The sequence below is a fragment of the Gadus morhua genome, chromosome 18 (assembly GCF_902167405.1).
Source record: "Gadus morhua chromosome 18, gadMor3.0, whole genome shotgun sequence".
In the NCBI taxonomy this organism is placed as follows: Eukaryota; Metazoa; Chordata; class Actinopteri; order Gadiformes; family Gadidae; genus Gadus; species Gadus morhua.
In genome coordinates, this window is record NC_044065.1 from 7,778,408 (window position 1) to 7,798,699 (window position 20,292).

General features: G+C 44.5%; 2 protein-coding genes across 8 annotated transcripts in view; both read right to left on the reverse strand.

Moving 5' to 3' along the window:
• Window positions 1-439: 439 nt before the first annotated feature.
• On the reverse strand, window positions 440-9,372 carry tdrkh (tudor and KH domain containing). Of its 3 annotated transcripts, none has more exons than XM_030340718.1 (14): window positions 9,245-9,372; window positions 7,447-7,616; window positions 6,925-7,016; window positions 5,938-6,139; window positions 5,208-5,347; window positions 4,343-4,691; window positions 3,756-3,922; window positions 3,349-3,524; window positions 3,200-3,264; window positions 2,944-3,095; window positions 2,209-2,319; window positions 1,868-1,922; window positions 1,421-1,483; window positions 440-1,053 (listed from the first exon to the last, which is right to left on the reverse strand). In XM_030340718.1, exons 2-13 carry the CDS (start codon window positions 7,583-7,585, stop codon window positions 1,428-1,430), a joined length of 1,704 nt encoding a protein of 567 aa, XP_030196578.1. In that variant the 5' UTR covers window positions 7,586-7,616; window positions 9,245-9,372; the 3' UTR covers window positions 440-1,053; window positions 1,421-1,427. The 3 variants fall into 3 exon arrangements, with proteins under 3 accessions (XP_030196578.1, XP_030196579.1, XP_030196577.1); XM_030340719.1 differs by lacking the exon at window positions 9,245-9,372 and adding an exon at window positions 8,863-9,235; XM_030340717.1 differs by lacking the exon at window positions 9,245-9,372 and adding an exon at window positions 8,166-8,312.
• Window positions 9,373-9,960: 588 nt separating this feature from the next.
• The window catches only part of tmem94 (transmembrane protein 94), a 28,553-nt gene continuing 18,221 nt past the window's right edge, over window positions 9,961-20,292 (reverse strand). For all 5 annotated transcript variants that reach the window (XM_030340724.1, XM_030340722.1, XM_030340721.1 and 2 more), the window contains 13 exons: window positions 19,358-19,481; window positions 18,340-18,455; window positions 17,285-17,384; window positions 16,904-17,012; window positions 16,332-16,533; window positions 15,830-15,907; window positions 15,645-15,730; window positions 14,964-15,045; window positions 14,422-14,606; window positions 13,613-13,707; window positions 12,990-13,083; window positions 12,570-12,740; window positions 9,961-12,322 (listed from right to left, as the gene is read on the reverse strand). In XM_030340724.1, the coding sequence (XP_030196584.1) occupies window positions 12,250-12,322; window positions 12,570-12,740; window positions 12,990-13,083; window positions 13,613-13,707; window positions 14,422-14,606; window positions 14,964-15,045; window positions 15,645-15,730; window positions 15,830-15,907; window positions 16,332-16,533; window positions 16,904-17,012; window positions 17,285-17,384; window positions 18,340-18,455; window positions 19,358-19,481 (1,515 nt within the window). In that variant the 3' untranslated portion in view covers window positions 9,961-12,249. The remainder of the gene's footprint in view (window positions 12,323-12,569; window positions 12,741-12,989; window positions 13,084-13,612; window positions 13,708-14,421; window positions 14,607-14,963; window positions 15,046-15,644; window positions 15,731-15,829; window positions 15,908-16,331; window positions 16,534-16,903; window positions 17,013-17,284; window positions 17,385-18,339; window positions 18,456-19,357; window positions 19,482-20,292) is intronic.

Sequence of the window (20,292 nt, forward strand, 5' to 3'; positions counted from 1 at the left end):
TGATTTTTCTTCCGGAACAAACCATTGCGTTTTATTTCTAAACATAACAAATATATCAAAGCCTAGATTAAATGGCAATTACATGTGCTGTAGGTAAAATTTATAACAGCTATTATTTGACTTTAATCTGATAGAAAATGCATAGCCGTCTGCCAGCTGTTAGTAAGTGAATCCCAACAATTCTTAGTGGCTGAGAAACGTAGGGAGGATGCAGAGGGATGTTACATCTTGTTTATATGCTCTCTCTCTCTCTCTTAACAGCTCTCAAATCTTACCTACAGCTCCTTTAGATCCCGAAAGCAAATCAGCATTTTAAATAGCTTTCTAAACAACCCTTTCACGCCTAGAACAATAATTTGAAGATCTTATTCTATGTTGTTAGAACCATTGTCCACAGCCACCTATGGATCAGCCATATTTACAAATGAAGAGTCTCTTCCACATTTAAGACAAATAAATTCTTTATTGAAGATCACTATTGTATTTCTGCAGACAAATAGCACTGCAGTATTATAGATACATCTTAAGTTTCACAAAATAACGATATTTAATATTAAAACAATAATATAACCTGAACAATATATTTCTCTTCAATATATATTCAATGTATTCAACAGCTGGGCATTCACACGAGCACATGCACGCACGCACACACGCACGCACGCACGCACGCACGCACGCACGCACGCACGCACGCACGCACGCACACAGCAAACTGAAACATTACAGCCACGGTCCAGCTTACCAGTGACTTAGCCATGAACTGGCCTCAGGGAAGTTTTGAACCCGATATCCTGATTATGAACCCAAAGCAGTCTTGAACGTAACAGAAACAGTGGCACTATTAAAAAAATAAACGACAGCAACAAATAAATCCTGCATTTGGGTGACTAAAGACCACTACTTTTTCGGGAAGATTTTAACTGTTGCACACATTCAAGTAAGTAACGCTTCATCAATGCAGGGTGTTGGGGCTCACACAGCTAGGTAGAGATTCACCTGCAGCAATCCACATCAAAGGGATGCAGGGGTGTGGACGGTCCATGCTGGAGGCTGGAGGAAAGACGGGGGGGGGCAGTGAATGATATAGTATGGAGTAGTGACCGGATGGATTTCAAATGAGTGAAATACATGTTATGAAAGTGGGACGATATACTGTTAAAATATAATATGCAAGTACTGTCCATTTTTACATAGTCCCCATGACTTTGTTAATAGATAATAGTTAATAGATTTTGCTCTAGTTTGTTTCCATAAGAAGTAACAACAAATTAGGTTATAATTGAAGTGGTCAGCCGCTAATATGCCAAGAATCCTTCCGTCTGTCTTAATATTACAAAGTGAAACATCAAAAAGAATACTATGAATCATTTTATGGTTATGTTACGATAGAGAAAGGCATTGAGGAGAACTTGACTACCTTGACATCAGAAAAGCTCATCATCAATGGTATCGTCAACGCTTCCAGAGATGGAAGCAACTTCTGGAACATGAAAGGTACAAAGGGCATTTAGTAAGGAATAAACCACGATGGGCGCATAGTTATTGGAAAACTATTTACGATCGGGCTTTTTTTTTTTTAAATAAGTTTTTCCTACCACAGCCCAAATTTGACTTTATTACCCTTATTACCGAGTCCCACACCACCGGGTGCCCAGCCCCTCATCTTGCTATTCTAAATTATTTCCGGTCTACCACCAAGCCGTAATCCATGTTTAAAGTTTTCCAATGCTGCTCGGTCATGTGGAGTTCCAAAGGGGCAAGTGATTAGTCCCATTCTGATTTCATTGCATATGCTTTCAATGGGCCAGATCATTAGCCACTATGGGGGCATCTCACGCGATAACCCCAACCTGGTAACACCAACCTGATAGGCTTATACAGGACAGGCTCAGCTCAGACGACGCCCCGATCACATCATCCTGCCGACCAAAATAAGAAATGAGAAAAATTTCTAGGAAGCATTTGTATCTATTCAAATTTTAACCAATTATTTTAAGCGTAAACCCTTATCCGTCTAACCGTTTAATTGAATTCCTTGATTTACACTTCTGTAAAGGATTGACGATGAGGACTTTACGATTCTTATGTTATTTAGTGCAAATGGCTCCTAAAAAGGACTTTGAATTGTGTCAATGAAGTTGTTCATTTCAAATAATCAAGTCGGCCACAGAGTTTGCGAAGCATTCTTGATGGTGAATTGCTTACCAGCATTCTCTGCAGAGAGCCAAGGTTTTCAGCGTCCCCTCCTGCGCTGCCTGAGTCCTGGCAACTCACGGCGTGGCCCAGACGGATGAGCTCCTCACCCAGATCTACAGCCTTCACGTGGACAAGACAAACAAAAAACACATTCACGGTCATCTGCAGGGTCCTAGTCATAATCATTGAGTCACCAAATATGTTGATACCGTTACTGCATAAAGTGACTCACTGCAGTCAGCGTGTTTTATGGCAGCTGGCCGACGTAAGTGCACCGTGAGCAAACTAATCGCAAGACTCCACTAAAGACGTATTTTAATCTGCCACTGTTTATCTAAATTAGCCAATGCTTTTGAGTGATCCAATAATAATATTAATGCAGCCTAATTTGTTTGCAAACAAGCTCAGTTTTTCGAAGAGAACTGGAAACGGGACAGGATCCAAAATAAGGGAGCTCCTCTCAGTGTTGCATTACCGCCCACTGCTGGCCATTGTTCTGGCATTGCTATGCCATTTGTGAAAAGATGCAGTAGCTGCATGTGTGAATAGTGTGCAGCAAGAGTGTGGCCTGCAATGTTATCAGAGTCGTTTACCGGGAACTATGTGTGGAAGGGGTTTATAGTATACAAACAACAACTAAACGTCAACCAGCTTCAGAACGTTCAGATTGTTTCTGCAAAGTAAGCGGAAGAAACCCAGAAGGCACCACCTCAACGTGGAGAGCTCAAGAGTGAAACAGCTCACCTTGCCCTGGCTGTTGTCATAGAGCTTCATACTTGGCCAGGTGCAAACTTCAGAGTGGGAGTAACTGCACAGCTTGGCCCGCAGGGGGCGCCACTCAGCGCAATAAGTTAGTTTTTCAAAGTCATCCAGGGCTGCCTCGGTCCAGGCCTCATCTGGCAGAAAAACCGATTTGAGGATGTGGAATTCATGCGGTCAGCAGTAGTAGTTTATTTTTTATTTTTTCTACAGTACTGAGAGGGATTAAAATGCATAAAACCTGCTGGCTGTACTTCTGCCAGGCTACACTCAATGGCCTGGAACGGTAAACTGAGGAAATCACTCCTGGAAGGACAGATCAATCAAAATGATGCATTATGTTGTAATACTTCACCGTTAATGGTTATTAACCACAAGAGCCCCGTCTACCTCATGCTGCGCAGGCTGTCTTTGGGCAGATCTTGGTTGTCTCCAAAGTCCACGTAGTAAAGGTCCACCAGGCCGGACCCATGCAGGCCCAGCACTCGGGCCCTGTTCCACGTGCAATGGTCCCGGTACGGGGCGGCCACAATGTCCCCTACCACGATGGACTCTATCATGTGCTCCTGTAAGGAGTTACCCAGCTTTGAGTCATTCATCCAGAAAAGTGATAACATTACGATAGCCCCTACTAGAGTGTGAGCTCAATTAAAAATGCAAACATCTTTGCCTGCTGTGCAATTATCAGCTTTTTCCTCATTAATAATGGAGGGTTAATACATCCCCCGCGACGAGGAGCAGGCAGAGTGTGCAATGATCATAAATAAAGCATAGAGGAGAGACGATGGGGCACTCACGCTGGGTGTTCCCGCGGCGTACAAGCGACTCATCTCCTCCGTCAGCTTGTCGAGCTGCAGGGAGCGAACCCCCAGGATCTGGATCCAGAAGTGGCTGGGGTTCTCCGACGCCGAGACGTACACCTCCAGGTGCTCGTCGGGCTGGAAGCTCAGGTCCGGGCTGGGAACTGGACCGGAGAACGACAGGGGGGGAAACGCAACCAAATAAGGACATGGGGCTACCGGATGACATAAGGCTTTGTTATGGTTCCACGTTGATGCAACGCAATGTCCAATGTCCTGGATCTGCTTCGGGTTAACATCGGGTTTACGGTAGCGGACCAATCACAGCCCTCGCCTCGATGTAAGGTTAACATTTTTGGGAGGCGCGTCAGGCCCGTCAGGCCCGTCAGGCCCTTGCGTTGGACGCAAGGAGGGTCCGCAAGGACGTAATGGGTCCGTAATGGTTCCAACGTGGAACCATACTTTTCCATTGAGCTCACACTGCCCCAATGCCCTTGTGTTGCGTCGACGTGGAACCAGAACTGAGCCTTAAGTTTCACTTTCACTTTCCATCATGTGAGGTAATGCGAGGAAGGCCGGCTCACTTTCAAACTTGGACACTTCGGAGAGGGAGTCTGGGGAGGCCAGCTCCTCGGGGTTCTCGTCCTTGTACCCGGGCTTGTTGGACTGCAGACTCAGCGCCAGCTCCTCGGGCTTCTCCTCCTTGTTCCCGGGCTTGTTGGACTGCAGACTCAGCGCCAGCTCCTCGGGCTTCAGGGAGCAGGGCCCGTTGTTGTTGTTGTGGTTGACAGCCGGTCCCGGCGGCTGTGGCTCCGCGTCCTCACACTTGGGGGCCTGGAGATCATGCGGCCCTCGTTTCAGGCGAAGGGCGGATGACTGGCAGATCTTCCTCCTTACCGTGGTGTCGTCACGCACCTTCTCCAGTATCAACTCCTGGAAGCAGGTTTGGGTCAATGGTGGTTAATAATGGTCAAGAGTTGTTCCGATACCAACTTCGATTCCATTAATAACTTTGGTACCGAATACCGATATCGTTACCAAACCTTTACCACAGCTAATCACTGATAGCTCTGCCTCGGAATTTGTAATAGCCAATTAACTCGGAACACGAGTGTCTCTTGAACAGAATAGCTTAAAGGTACATTTTAAATAGATTTCTCCTGAACTTTGGTATTTCTATTGAACTTAAATTTTTAACTATATCACTACTAGTTTTCTTACGATTCAAGTCTAAAATCGAACAGCATTGAAGGTGCTTTAGGCAAGATTTGATAACCCTACTGTGTTGGAAATGGATCAGAGAGGGAGGGTGCGTTCTCCTGATATTTTCCCCTTTCTCTTTACAATTCTCAAATTGAGGCTACAGCAGATTTAAGGGAGTTAGAAAATGCAATGATGGTTCCAAAACGGGACCATTTCAGAATCAAAAGGTTTGTGTTGCCACCCCACCTTGGCCTGCTGCACCTCCTGATGGGTGCCTGTGATGGTCACTTTGCCCATGGCCCCAGGGTCCTGCCGCCTCTCCCGGGGACAAACGACCCTGGCGCCGGTGGTCTGCGTGATTAGCTTTAGAGACTCCCCTCCACGGCCTGCGACACAAAGAAGGAGCTGCAAACTCTCCAGCACTCTCTCTAGTTTAACAAACTTCTCCTGCGGGGGATTAATAAAGTTGTATCTATCTATCTACTGTATCTATCCAGCCAGTATAAGGGGAAAGAAACTTCACTATGTTGTTTTTAATTGGGACAGGGAATGACTAAAGGTGATGAAAAACAAAACCCTGCTGCTGAATATATGCGAGTGGCTTTGTGTGAAGAATCAAGGCTAGAGCCTCATCATCACCCATGTCTAAACTATTGCACAACTCCCTCAACTCACCTCGGATTGCCAGCGTTTCGTGAGCAAAAATAAACGTCTCCTCATTCAAAATACAAAACAATCAGTCTATGTAAGTTATGTTACTGCTCTGGCATTTAGATCCTCAAATCTGCAAGTGCACGGGCAGGGTAATGCTAGATTTCAAATTCACGTGTTATTCAGAACAGTTGCAAAATGTGTCCATGGATTCTTTTGTTAATTCCAGCAAATAATAGTGTTGGGGCGTGTGAAATATTTCTGCAGTGTCGGAGGTCCCACAAAGTCTATAAAGTCCTTATTGGCATTGGTGCTGCAGGCTTACCTATGATCCTTCCAAAGGCCGTCTGGGGCACCTCCAGGACTTCAGTGGCTGGCTCACAGTCTGTGACCAGGTTGCCCAGGACACACTTGGCCATTAGTATCTGTTCCGGGGACCCCCGAAGGAGTAAACCCACAGCTGTCTGAGGGCAGGGACCCCCTGTGGCCGGCATGACCTGGACATGGGCTCCAGACCGCTCTCTGGCCTTGTAGGAGAAACGAGAGAAGCAGCACCGCTTATCCAAGTTGTCAATCCTGGACTTGACCACACTCCATTAGGATATTATTTTCTTGGTCACACGTTCATCCCATTGAAAGCCTGTCGGGAGCAAGTAAACATGATCCATTACCTACTTCCCGGGCTCGCAGCTTTTAGAAGATATGTTAATTGTGTTAACTTATGTTAACTTATCTCACCCGCAAGGTTAGACGGGTGGGAAACATTAATCTTACCCGCCCGTCTGACTTTGTACAGCCTGTAGCAGTTGCACATTTGATAGTTTATCTTATTCCAAAGCTCTGAATTTCTTCAAACTCGACAAGGCCATTCTAATTGGTTCCCTTTCGTACGCTCAGCCCCGACCACAAAGCTTCTCTCACCTTGCTTCACTGACATGCCCCAGGCGCCAAAATATCTGACTATCAGCCAATGGCTAAATACAACCACACATCTCTAATTATAATCTTTACGGCCTGAATACCAGACCATTTTAGTTCTCGCCTTATGCATGTTTAAGCAGCAGGTGTATCTCTAGCTTATAGTGCATAACTAAAGGTAAAATTGGAAGCTGATGTCTTACTTTTGTAACAGGGTTCTTGTTGCACTAGTGTGTTTAAAAAAATCACAGACACCTTCTCAGAATAAAAAGGCACATTTAAATCATAGGCAAATGGTGTGTGGCCATTTAAAAATGAGCTTTACTGTTGTTCAACAAGATATATAGCGTCATGACAGAACACTGCCTGTTGAGTTTACTTATATGCTACTAACCGTATCCAGAAAGGTGGCCTGGTGTCTTGACATATTCCTGTACACGTCCAGGGGAAGAGTCATCGTAGACTCTTCACAGCTGACCAGCTGGGCTGTAAACGGCAACATAAAACATCAAGAAGACTATGCTTGAACAGGGAATATTTTAGATGGGTACATTTAAATGGCTGAAGTGAGAGGTCTGTAAGTGAACGAGCGGTCACATTAAGGGCCCGTGTGGGTGTAGCCCGGAGGCTGTATGTCTGCATGCCTGGCATAACACCAGGTTCTCAATCTCAATCAGAAAGGGTTCATGACATTTGGTGCCTGATCACGGTACGACTGAAGTGCATTATTTATCTTGTTTACTTTTCGTAATGTTGTGTATGTTCATACATTACTTTGATTTAATAAATTGCCTATGATTGGTTTGGAACAAACGGTTACAAAAAGATTAACTCATTTTATTTGCAGTGTGTCTGCCTCCAACACAGCATCTTTCATATGTTTGAACAAACTAGGAAAGGGAAGCGGAGGACTCACAGGTGGCACTGATACTGGTGCTGCTCAGGTGGCGGTAGACCATGTAGCCCACCCCGGCCCCTATAGAGAGGCCGGCAGCGAGGGCCACCACTCGGCCCGGGCTCATGCTTCTCTCGGGACCTTCCTTTATCGCGTCCATGATGCAACGCCCCGCCGAAGGAACGCGTGACCTAGACGGGACACAACAACGTGAGGGCCTTCATCGGTGCTCACTTCTCTTGACACGCTCGCGAGCCAGACATTCAGGCAGTCTGTCGAGTCGAGTTCCTTTTCCATGCTATTTTTGTGTAGAATAAAAAAAAAGCATCTTTATGTAATCGTGATTCTTTCATGACATCATAGCAGGAATCAGTGTACAGTCAACTTCACTGTAAAATCTGTCAAACAACTCATGCAGCACATCCATGAAAGCGAAGCAAGCCTACAGTAGATGCATCCTCAACTGGATTATATTACACAGCATAAATATTTAACAGTATATTAGGTAATATTTCAGGTTTGTAGGCACATGGTTTGTTTGAAGCAGAAGGTCAAACTGCAATCGTCCCAGCCCAACAATGGGAGCTGAGCTGATTTGCATGAACAGCTGCAATACCTCCAACTATTTTTCCTTACCGATTGTCTCTACAAAATATATTGGAGCAGGCCATAGGTTGGAGGTAAGCCAACATTGGATGGAAAAGCAAGCGGACGAAACAACATGCAGACGCGCGTCTCACTGAGAGAAGAGAGAACTGGGGCTGTAGTTGAGGAACACGCGACACTTTGAGATCCCCACATCCATCTCTGAAGAAGTGTGACCAAATGACGGATCTTCGTATTTCTCTTTTACAGCAAATGGTAAACCAAGTGGGGAGAAAATAGGACCTACAATCTGCTCCCTTTAGGAAGGAAACCATCCACCCCAAAGGGTGTAGGATACTGTGTGAGAATATTGAGATACTACACACAAAGCGTTAGGCAAGTCAAACCATTATCTATTGAACAGCGATAACCATGTGAGCACTGAAGGGTGAACTAGATGGCACTGATCTCTCGTTGTTGTGATCATCATAGCAGTACACGCATGTGCTTGTATGTGATCATTTCCATCGAGGATTGAAATGAGATGCATGATCTCAACTTTTAACCACTATTGGCTCCCTAACCTCTTACCCTAACTAACAGAAGCGTCCTAACAGATAGCACACGCCCTATTAGGTGGCAAACAGAACACAACACTGACATTAACGTATGTCATTGAAGTATATACAGAGGTAAATATCGGATGTAAAACTGTCAATCAAGGATGCACTAGGAACTTAAATCATGACGGATGGATAAATAAATACATATAATATCATTATAGGCCAATATATAATCTATCAATAATAAGGCTGCTTTAAACATGGCCTGTGGTTTCTGGAGATAACTTACCATTGAGTATATTGTACAAGTATCCCCTCACGTTGTGGAGGGAGCAAAGAGAGCTAGCGTAGCCTATGTACAGCTACATAACCTCTACAGTACACAACACAATCTACATGACATTGTCACCTCCAGCACCTCTAAGAAGAGGACTAACATTGTTCACCTTATCAAACCTTTGCAACATCGCTAGCCCCGCTAACAGCGGCTGGGATGGCTTAAGGGCAACCCCGACGAGTCAGACGCGAGGCATCGAACACGTCGTTGCACCATGGATGTGTCAAAACTCAAAAGCGTCTAAAACATCGTCCAAATGTACGTTAGACGTCAACCATACGCGTCTAAACGCATGCGTACATTTAGTGACGACTAGTACTAAAACTTCACTTACTAACGTACGACGAAAACCGCTTATGCTGTCAAGAGGACGAGTAGGAGGACACGCGCAGGTGGAATGCCCGATTGGTGCTCGAAGCGAGAAGCGCGAAGCAGGACGCCGGAATAACGTCACACGGAGGGTCCGGTTGGTGGGCGTAGGAGGTGAACTCGCGAGAGATTCCCTGCGTTCCCCACCCATTCCATCATACTATTCCAATTAATGAATTAACTATGCCATAAATAGCAGGATGTTATTCTGCCTCATAATCCTCTGCACAGCCCCAGAAGATACATGGATGCCACTACAGGTGTGCTAATCAGTGATTAAACCTGTACTGTGTCCTAATTGTATGCATCCTGTGTGCAACTGGTGTTACTCTGTAAGGGTAGCTGGAGAACATATAAGCAATAAGAAAAATAATGTTATTTGGAACGCAGCCCATAGATTGGACATGGATGGACCAGGCTAGCTGTCTGTACCCTTTCGTTATATATTTTCACTCACAGCAACTTGATCCTTTTATTATAGTTTGTACTTCTGTTTTTTGATGTTGTATGACCCTTTTTACGTTTTTAGATTGTACTGTCTTGTCTGGGAATAATAAACACCACAGCTCTACTTCATCATATATATTTGAAAATAATAAGTTATTATATTAAACAACGTGCGGATGAAGTTCATTGTTCATAACATGTTGCACACATACTGTAATAACAAGTACACCAACATGTAATAAAAAAGGACCGCCTTTATTTACTTCACATAAATCAATGCATAAACGAAATGTACAAAAAAGAAAACATTTATCTTTTGAAAAAATACAAAATATACATTTACGGATCTTGTGAACAACCACATCAACATCAGCACTCCTAATGAAATGACAAATTGGCTGTCAGCCAACAGTCAATCATATGCATGAATAGTTTTTCCTAGTTTCATCAGAAAATAGTTTGACTAAACACCAGCAGCACATGCATCAGCGATTCAAATCACAAGTTATAGCTGACAAACTGAATATTACTAAAAGATTTCCCAACCAGAACGCTGACTAAATATCCTTCTCATGCAACATTAACAGAAACTCAGTGACACCATAAATTAACTCAAGTACAAAATGTGGAAAACAAAAAAATAAAATGTACAGCATTTTAAAATAATGTACACATTGCGGTGACTCCTTAAAAAGACAGCATGAGTTAAACTAGGATCTACATGGCTGGTACATCAACATGAATGGCATCACCTACCCCCATCCGTTTATTTCTTCATATTGCGAGAATGAACCGTCAACCTAATAAAATGCTTATAAAAGGCTTGAGGACTGGTGATGGGCACATATGGTCAACTAAAACCCATATAACACCCAGATATCCCTTTCATTTATTCTGATGATATCAAACTGAGCCTTCGTGAGTTGTGGCAACAAATGCCATGTGGTCATGACACATCATATGGAGAAGCAAACGTTGTGGATGAATGGCATCACGTCTGTGTGAGGCAAAACGAAGGAAGGCTGTGTTCAATTGGGAGCACAGTATGAGAAGTACAAATTAACCAGGAGGATATTTTAGAGACGAAGTCAAACTGCAAAATTAAGTTTATAATCCTCTGCGTGTAACCACGTGTATCACTTTTGCAAACCATTTGTGCGTATTTAAAATTTGTCGCTTACCAAAAAATAGCAGCCGGCATTTTGTAGGTTTGTTTCTAGGTCTAAATGTTATTGGAATGACTCGTCGTTGTATAGCAGAGCGACTAGTCAGGCAGAGTAAAGGCACCCGTTCGAGAAAGCACCTTCCAGAAGACTGCATAAAAAAAAATCCTTGCAAAAAAAAATTTTTTTGCAAGGATTTGCAGGGATTGTTGTGTTTAGCCCAATGGTCGTTCTCACACATTACAAGTCTCGTGTAGAGACCTTCCTGTTGAGATTGAAACAAGAGGTGGGTGGATATAACATGAGCAGTCATTCTTAACAGGGACATAAAAATTATTGGATCAAAACAGAAGCTCTTGCATTGGGCACAATCTACTGTAAATCCTTTTGTGTGAGGCGGACCTTGAGAAAATAGCTTCATGTGATTATGTAATGTCTTTGCCAGGGCTTATTTACAGAGCTTTCTCATTTTAACCCTTTTTTGTTTTGTTCAAGCTTTCCAGACTTACAAGAGGTAGCATTACATCATTCCCTGTAGATATGCAACAATATGCAACAACCCTAAAACACAGCACATCAACTCTGTAGACCTCGACCCTCGATTGAGCCCAAGACAGTGGCAACAGAGTGGACACAGTCATGTACATGCTAGCATCGCATTTTCACTTGAAAAAAAACCATTAGGATTAGTTTAAGGATACAATCAAATCACCATCAAATCTGGAAACCACTCTTCTCTTTATGCAATCAGGGCAACTCCGAGAATGAGTATACCGTCAGAATTAGCCTGCTAATCTCAGCATTTTTGTATCCAATTTCCCGTGGACCTACAATATGAATAAATGTGATGCAGAGTGTGTAAAACAATCCATGCAGAAGTGTGTATCTTAATGACAAACTAAAAGCGATTGTGAGAGTATTACCTCTTCAAAAAACATTCCCCATGCTTCTTCTATAAAACGATCTTTCAATAAATAGTTTTCCTGCAGAGTTTTGGCTTACTTGTGTTAGGTTTGGTTAGGGTTTGGGTTAGTTGGGGTAGGGGTTAGTTTGGATTAGGAATTTGGATCAAGAAGATTGGACTTTAAATGCTTTGCAAACACCTCCACCTTTTCTGTGTCAATCCCCCCCAATAAAAAGAAGCTTAAATGTAGATCGAAATCAGAAGTTTTAAATATGTGCGTTGAATGTATTATACACATAGAACACATATGTCATACACATGTGACATATGTGCTAAAGCCCTATACGTTCAAACTAAAAGAGCTGCAGTGTGTGTGGGCTGAGGCCTGGTCCTGTACCCTAAGAAATGAGGCACAGGGGTGTGTGCGCAACAATGAGTTCCTTGGAGCAGAGCCAATCAAAATGGCGAGTTCATTCCCAGTTTAGTCTCAAATTGTAATTTCTGCCGCTTCTGGTATCGAACCCTCACCCTGTAAAAAATAAATAATAATAATTTGTTACAAACAGTACAATAAAACAGCTTGATCAGTACTGCATTCAGAATGTAATTAGAGAAAATCATAACTATTATAAATTCAAATTATGTAATGGTTGAAATTCAGGCCTAACTCTTTCGTCCTCTTACTCAATCACTTGGCTATAATCCCCTCTTTACAGATATTTCCTATTGCTACTATTCCTGCCCAGGCTGCATTGGGGACGGGGACTCAAAGGTACCTGATCTCATGTAGCTTCACCATCTCGTTCACCAGCACCACCAGCAGCGGGGACAGGGACACCAGCAGCAGCGCCGTCAGGGGGATGTCCCAGAGGGCAAAGGTCAACGGGGAACTCCGGTCGCACCACAGCTGGTAGTCCACGGTGGCCTGCACCACCTGGCCGAGCAGGCTGTGGAGGGACAGATGGGAGAGAGAGAGAGAGAGAGAGAGAGAGAGAGAGAGAGAGAGAGAGAGAGAGAGAGAGAGAGAGAGAGAGAGAGAGAGAGAGAGAGAGAGAGAGAGAGAGAGAGAGAGAGAGAGAGAGAGAGAGATCAATTATTATGTTTTCTGGTTGATTTATTTGGACAATTTTCTAAGAGCAAAGGAGGAGCATGGAAGACATTTTAGATAGAGAGTGCTGGTATGGGGGGGTACTCACACGACGGGAACGGTGAGACACCACCAAGTGTTGCTGAAGGGACTCTTCCTCCACAGAGACTGGGAGCGGTGCACATAGCTCAGGGAAACCACCACTGGGGAAGAGACACAGGGACATGGTAAGGAGAGACAGTGGCTGTGTACATAGGGAGGGGTGCCGCCGCCTCATAGCAGCTTGCTGCAACTTAAATCGACAAAAACCTATATTGAAAAAACGATCTGTTTACTCAAATAAAAACTCAGCTGAATCTGAGTTGCACAAAAAACTAAACCTAACACACAGAAATACAGTAATAACATCAAATTAATAATCAAAACATTTATGTAAATATCCATTGTTTTGTTTATTATTGTTCCAGCAAAGTATGAATAAAGTAAGAAGTGTAAAGACCTGATGTAAAGGAATTAACACTAATAGTGTAAAGTGTTAATATCCGATATGAATGAATAAACATCAATAGTGTAAGGTACAGAGACCTGATATGAATGAATGAACAGCAATAGTGTAAAGTGCAGACCCAATATTAATGAATGAACATCCATCGTGGAAAGTGCAGACCTGATATGAATGAATGAACGGCAATAGTGTTAGGTGCAGGGATCTGATATAAACAGTGTGCAGACCTGTGTGCAGGGCCAGGAAGCCGGCCATGACCTTCTGTGTGAGCAGCAGACCATTGGACAGCTCTCCGAACCAGCGTGGTGCGCTCTGTGACACACTGTTGAGAGAAAGAAAAAAAAGGATTTCTATGAGGGACTGCGTTTAGGATTTTTACATATTTTGAAATCGCTTAAAATTGTCTTTAACCACAATTTTGGCACATGCCAAGGTAATATTATGAATTAACTTCCCTTAAAAACATTGATAACATTGTAGGGCTGGTAGTAAATATGCTTCGGAATTGACTCAAAAGGTTGCCTATGCTCTGCCAAGGGAAATCATTTTATAGAAAACATTTTTATTTACGAAATGACATTGGCCAGTTGTCCTTCACCGGTGTTTTAAAAGTGAACATAATCGGACAAATGGGATTCTTGTGCGTTGTGTGATTCCATGAGTGAGCGTGTGCTATCTGGGGGTGAGTATGTGAGCGTGGTTCCACCTGGGGGTGAGTATGTCAGTTGGGTGCTACCTGGGGTTGAGTATGTGACTGTGGATCTACCTGGTGGTGAGTATGTGAGTGTGGATCTACCTGGTGGTGAGTATGTGAGTGTGGATCTACCTGGGGTTGAGTATGTGAGTGTGGATCTACCTGGTGGTGAGTATGTGAGTGTGGATCTACCCGGTGGTGAGTATGTGAGTGTGGATCTACCTGGTGGTGAGTATGTGAGTGTGGATCTACCTGGTGGTGAGTATGTGAGTGTGGATCTATCTGGTGGTGAGTATGTGAGTGTGGATCTACCTGGTGGTGAGTATGTGAGTGTGGATCTACCTGGTGGTGAGTATGTGACCGCAGGAGTCGGGATCAGTGCTGTTGCTGTCCTCGGTCATGTTTCCCGACCCCTTGCCAGCTGACAGCTGGCAGAACTGTTGCAGGGTGAAGCCGAAACCGAGCAGGTAGGCACACACAGTCAGACCGAACTTCAACAGGAAGCAGCCCAGGAAGTAGTTCTGGGTCTGATCGGAAAGATAGCCACAAAATGGTTAACCACACACATGCGCACAAAATGGGAGGAAATGAGTTAGTGAGCAAGTAAAGTGTATTTATATAGTGGGTTTCCAGAGCATTAGTCACAAAGGGCTTAATGTAGGTTAAAACAGCTAGAAATACAATAAATACAATATAATAGTTATTTTGTGTGTTAGTGACACAGTGACAGTTAATTCCAGCTAAAACAAGTCTGTGACAGTTAGTGTGATAGTTCATTCCAGACAAAAACACATCAGTAACGGTCAGTTTGACAGGCAGTCAGTTTGGCAGTCACTTCAAGACAAAACACGCCTCCAACAGTTATTGTGAAACAAGGTTCTCACCTTGCGTGGAATAGCGTCTAGATTCTTCCCTGTTGCTACCGTCATGACTGAACTGTCCGGAGGTTTCCCCAGAAGGGACACACTGTTGAGACATGTTACACGGACTGTTAGGATTCTCCAGAAGGGACACAGTGAGACATGTTAGACAGACGGTTAGGTTAACCTAAAAGGGACACACTGTTGAGACATGTTAGATAGACTGGTGGGTTAACCTAGAAGTGACTGTTGGATAGGCCGTTAGAGTACAATGATGACTCCTATCTTCAGCGTTCAATGGTCACATTTCCAAACCCCTAAAACAAACCCCAAAAAAGCATACTTAAGATAAAAGCCGATGTAGTGGGTTGCATAGTGGTGATATGGTTTGATCATGGTCCAAAACTCTTAACGTTCAAATGAACGCTGTTATTACCATGACACTTCCTTAAATGTTATGGCCACACTCCGGAGCTTAAACTGGTTGTTTGTTTACTATCCTCCTGCTGTTATCCGTCACGTTTACAAAATTGAGCCCTATAAACTTTATATAAAGAGACATGAGCTGTGTGCGTATTTAGGGGATCCAATCGTGCGAAAACCGTCTCTCCGGACGAGACGCAAGCTCTGACTGGTGCAAGATAAAGAGATGACGTCAACTCCCAGGGGAGCAGAACCAGCAGGTGAGGAGTGAGGTCGGCCTACCTGAGGAGTGGACAGCTGAAGCAGGACAACCACAGGATATCGGTGGTGTTGATGGGAGGGGGGAGCTGGGCCAGACAGGCCAGGAACTAAGAGGGGGAAACACCGTCAAACTGCGGCCGTTTCTCACCATATACAGGCTCAGCTAAGACATTGTGCCCTGGGTACAGGTTCAGCCTGCCTCCTACCTGAATGATGACCAGACTCAGCTGACACTGAAGCAGGAACAGGAAGCACTTTCGGATGCCGTAGGTCGTGTGCCGTGCCTGGAAGTCATAAAAAAACATTAATAATATTGTTGTACTTCAAGAAGACATACATTCAAAAGATCGATTTCTTGTTACTATGAGGGGTAAAAAGCAATCACAAAGAAGATAAATGAAAACCAAAACCCCAACAATACTGGTTGATTGGTTTGGGAGACAGAGAGTGAGTAATCATCTAATGCAAGTGTTTAATCTAGAGAGAGGAGTCATCTAATGCAAGCGTTTAATCTAGAGAGGAGTCATGTAATGCTTATGCATTAACCTAGAGACAGGGAGAGAGTAGTCATCTAATGCATGTGCATAATCTAGAGAGAGGAGTCATTTAATGCTTATGCATTAACCTAGAGACAGAGAGAGAGGAGTCATCCATCCGATGACTGTGTTTATCCTACTTGGTTCTCCGTTAACATTCTCTCGGGCTCACCTGCTCAATGAGCTTGACCATGCTCACGCTCTCCCCCTGGTGGAAGCAGACGGAACAGCCCAGGGTGTTGAGCTCTCCAGACAGCCTCAGAGGGGTCAGTCCCTCCATGTCCCCGTTGAAGCTACCCCCCCCAGCGCCCGCCGCCGCATAGCCAAACGTCTCCCAGGAGCAGCGCGAGGGGTACAGCGGGTCCAGAGCGATGCTGCAGGGAGGAGGAGAAAGATAAGAGATGTGAGTGAGTGTGTGAGTGAGTGTGAGTGTACCGGTAGGTGTGAGTGTGAGTGTACCGGTAGGTGTGAGTGTGTGTAGTAGGTGTAGGTGTGAGTGTGTGTAGTAAGTGTAGGTGTGAGTGTGTGTAGGTAGGTGTGTGTGTGTGTCGGTAGGTGTGTGTGTGTGTAGGTAGGTGTGTGTGTGTGTGTGTAGTAGGTGTAGGTGTGTGTGTGTGTGTGTGTGTGTGTGTGTGTGTGTGTGTGTGTGTGTGTGTGTGTGTGTGTGTGTGTGTGTGTGTGTGTGTGTGTGTGTGTGTGTGTGTGTGTGTGTGTGTGTGTGTGTGTGTGTGTGTGTGTGTGTACCTGAGGTTACTCTGAAGAAACAGCCTACTATTGCGGAAGTTTGCGGCACTGCCCAGACAACAGGTGACCTCTCTGTTCTCCTGCATGATCTCCATCATATCGCACATGGCTGAGGAGGTGATCACAGCAAGCAGAGAACTGAAACACTGGCATCCTTATGTATATAACCCAATCTTATTACCCTACTCACTGTCTGGGGTGCATGACCCTCTAAACAAAATACGGCAACCGTACTCACTGTCTGGGGTGCACTACCCTCTAAACAACGCTGTCTCTTGGGTGCACTACCCTCTAAACAACACTGTCTGGGGTGCACTACCCTCTGAACAACCCTGTCTGGGGTGCACTACCAACCAAACAAAGCAGGGAAACCCTACTCACTGTCTGGGGTGCAGTCGGTGAAGAGAGGAACCAACAGAGGCACATTGTCAATGTTCTTCAGGTGGGGTCGGACCTGGTGGATACCACGGGGAAGCTTGGCCTGCAGAGAGCAAAATACAAACAGAAATATTTGATTAAAACATGTTTTTCTTCGCTTTAGGTAGGAATGGTTGCAAGAGGAGATGTAGACAACCATGTTCGAGGCCATATCCTGACTGGGCAGTAGATAACTCCACATTCATTCTAGAACGGCTGAGGATAGGTTCTCATCAAGACAGAAGCTATCGCAGCACCATTTGTCAAGTCACGTGCTTGGCTCATACGTAACCGGTGGCCTCGCAAGACCATTTCAATTTACATTACATTTACATTTAGGGTATTTAGCAGATGCTTCTATCCAAAGCGTGTTACAATAAGTACATTTGTCAGACGAAAGAGAAAAGACAATACATCAGTGTCTGTAAAGTTCAAAGAATGTTGAAAGAAGCCAGTTCTCATGCTCTCTTCGCAGATCAGTCTGGCCCCAGGCCTGCTGAAAGCCTCTCCGTAATGATAAAAGGGATAGATCCTGCCCCAGGGCAAGGGAGTTTAAGTTGACGACGAACGAGGAGCAACGCAGCACTTCCAAACGGTGGCGGTGCCCAAGGAATGTCTAGCCATCTACGGAGCAACCAAAAGCAATCGGTTTGATCGGAAATAGAATGAAAAACAATGGTCAAAGATGACGTTTCGGCCTTTCCTCAAACCAAATACGGCCAGAGCGTAGAGAGTGTGTGAGTCACTTTGTTATTTATTCAGATGAGTGGGAGTTTTTAGGACAGTCGTGGCCATGTTTGGCTATCAATCGATGCCCAGTCAAGGCCAGACAGTTACTCATTGCGAAATGCAGACTTGAATATATGGACGGTCTCACGAGGCTAGGGTCAAGTGCAAATCTCTCTGAAACATCTAAAAACAGACGATTCCGAAGCCTTGCAATTCTATTTTATAAACAATTATACTTGCAGTTGCAGAATCTAGATATTTCTCTTGTAGAAGCATGGCCAGAGGATTACCCGGTTGCAGTCCTCCAGGAAGCTTGGGACGTCGCTGTCCGTAGGCTGGAAGCTGGCCAGGTCGGAGTGGATCTCCTCTTCTTGGAGAAGGGGTCCCTCTGCCTCATCGCGGGAATCTAACACCAACCACAAGACACACACTAATCATGTCTGGAAGCAACAGTTCTTAAATAATCACACCCCCCTCCCCATGCACACACACACACACACGTCTGGACGGAACATGGTACTATAAACAATTACAAAACTCACACACTCGTTCGTTCCCCCTCCCCCCTCTCCCAGCACACACACACAAATGTTGAACATTAAAGGACAACATTTGTTTGCAGATTAAACATATTGAGCAGCAGGGAGAGAGTTTTAAATGTTGATCCCAACATAATCTGTGCCATTACATTTTGTTGGCAATGGCCACCACCAATGATATGTTTTGCATAACTTTGCATGGTCGTCGGCTGGATGTTCTGACCAACACAGCCACACCAAAAAGCTACTTTGTTTCTTCGCAGAACAACTAGACAGAACACAAGCCCAACATGTCTCATTTTTATGCCACCTGCCGATAATCTATTGCAAGACCTACCAACCAGCGCACTGACCATGAGAAACAGTAGAGTGCTCCGAGGGCTGACTCTCTGTATCGCGTGCAACCAGCCCTGATCGGAGCTCGTTACACCATGTCGTCATGGTTACAGTGGTGCGGGTCGTTATGGTTGCAGTGGTGTGGGTCGCTATGGTTATCGTGGTGCGCGTCGTCGTGTAAGGAGCCCTGATCGGAGCTTGTTACACCATGTCGTCATGGTTACAGTGGTGCGGGTCGTTATGGTTACAGTGGTGCGGGTCGTTATGGTTACCGTGGTGCGCGTCGTCGTGTAAGGAGCCCTGATCTGAGCTCGTTACACCATGTCGTTATGGTTCCAGTGGTGTTGGTCGTTATGGTTACATTGGTGTGGGTCGTTATGGTTACAGTGATGCGGATCGCTATAGTTACAGTGTTGCGGGTCGTTATGGTTACCGTGGTGCGCGTCGTCGTGTAAGGAGCCCTGGCCGGGGCTGGAGTGCGCCCCCCCCTCCCCGTTGGGGGTGAGAGAGATGTGACAGTTCCAGCCCGTCTCCAGACCCATCTTCTCTGCAAACACCTGCATGGTGACATGATGAATGATGACATGATGAATGATGACACGATGACACGATGAATGATGACATGATGAATAATGACACGATGAATGATGACACGATGAATGATGACACGATGAATGATGACACGATGAATGATGACACGATGACACGATGAATGATGACATGATGAATGATGACATGATGAATGATGACACGATGAATGATGACACGATGACACGATGAATGATGACACGATGAATGATGACATGATGAATGATGACACGATGAATGATGACATGATGAATAATGACACGATGAATGATGACATGATGAATAATGACACGATGAATGATGACACGATGACACGATGAATGATGACATGATGAATGATGACATGATGAATAATGACACGATGAATGATGACACGATGAATAATGACATGATGAATAATGACATGATGAATAATGACATGATGAATGATGAATAATGACATGGTGTATGATGACAATCCACAGGGACATTGTCCATTACTACAAGAAGAACTGTATTTGTATATCTTATCTATGGAGTGCTTATACAAGTACTCAAGGACACTTCAGAAGATATAAATTGCAGGAGTAAAAACAAGCAAGCAATACATCAACAAACATAACAGGGTTATGGTTAGAAAGGGACAGAGAAGCGAGGAGAGCTATTTTAAGAAGGTGTGTTTCCATTGGCAGCTGGAGTCACAGCTCTGAGTAGAGACATAGATGTGGGACAAGCAGTGAACTACCTGGCACAGACAAATGATTTATACCCACAAACATCACACGCACCATCTAATAGCAG

What these genes read in the sequence shown, in the direction of transcription:
- tdrkh (XM_030340717.1), bottom strand. Translation starts at nt 8,230, where the DNA reads ATGGATGTGGGGATCTCAAAGTGTCGCGTGTTCCTCAACTACAGCCCC. An exon ending in AGGCCACCTTTCTGGATACG is followed by an intron (nt 6,140 to 6,924) that starts GTTAGTAGCATA and finishes TTCTCCTACAAG; the next exon opens with GCCAGAGAGCGGTCTGGAGC. An exon ending in GGCCTTTGGAAGGATCATAG is followed by an intron (nt 5,348 to 5,937) that starts GTAAGCCTGCAG and finishes TTTGTGTCGCAG; the next exon opens with GCCGTGGAGGGGAGTCTCTA.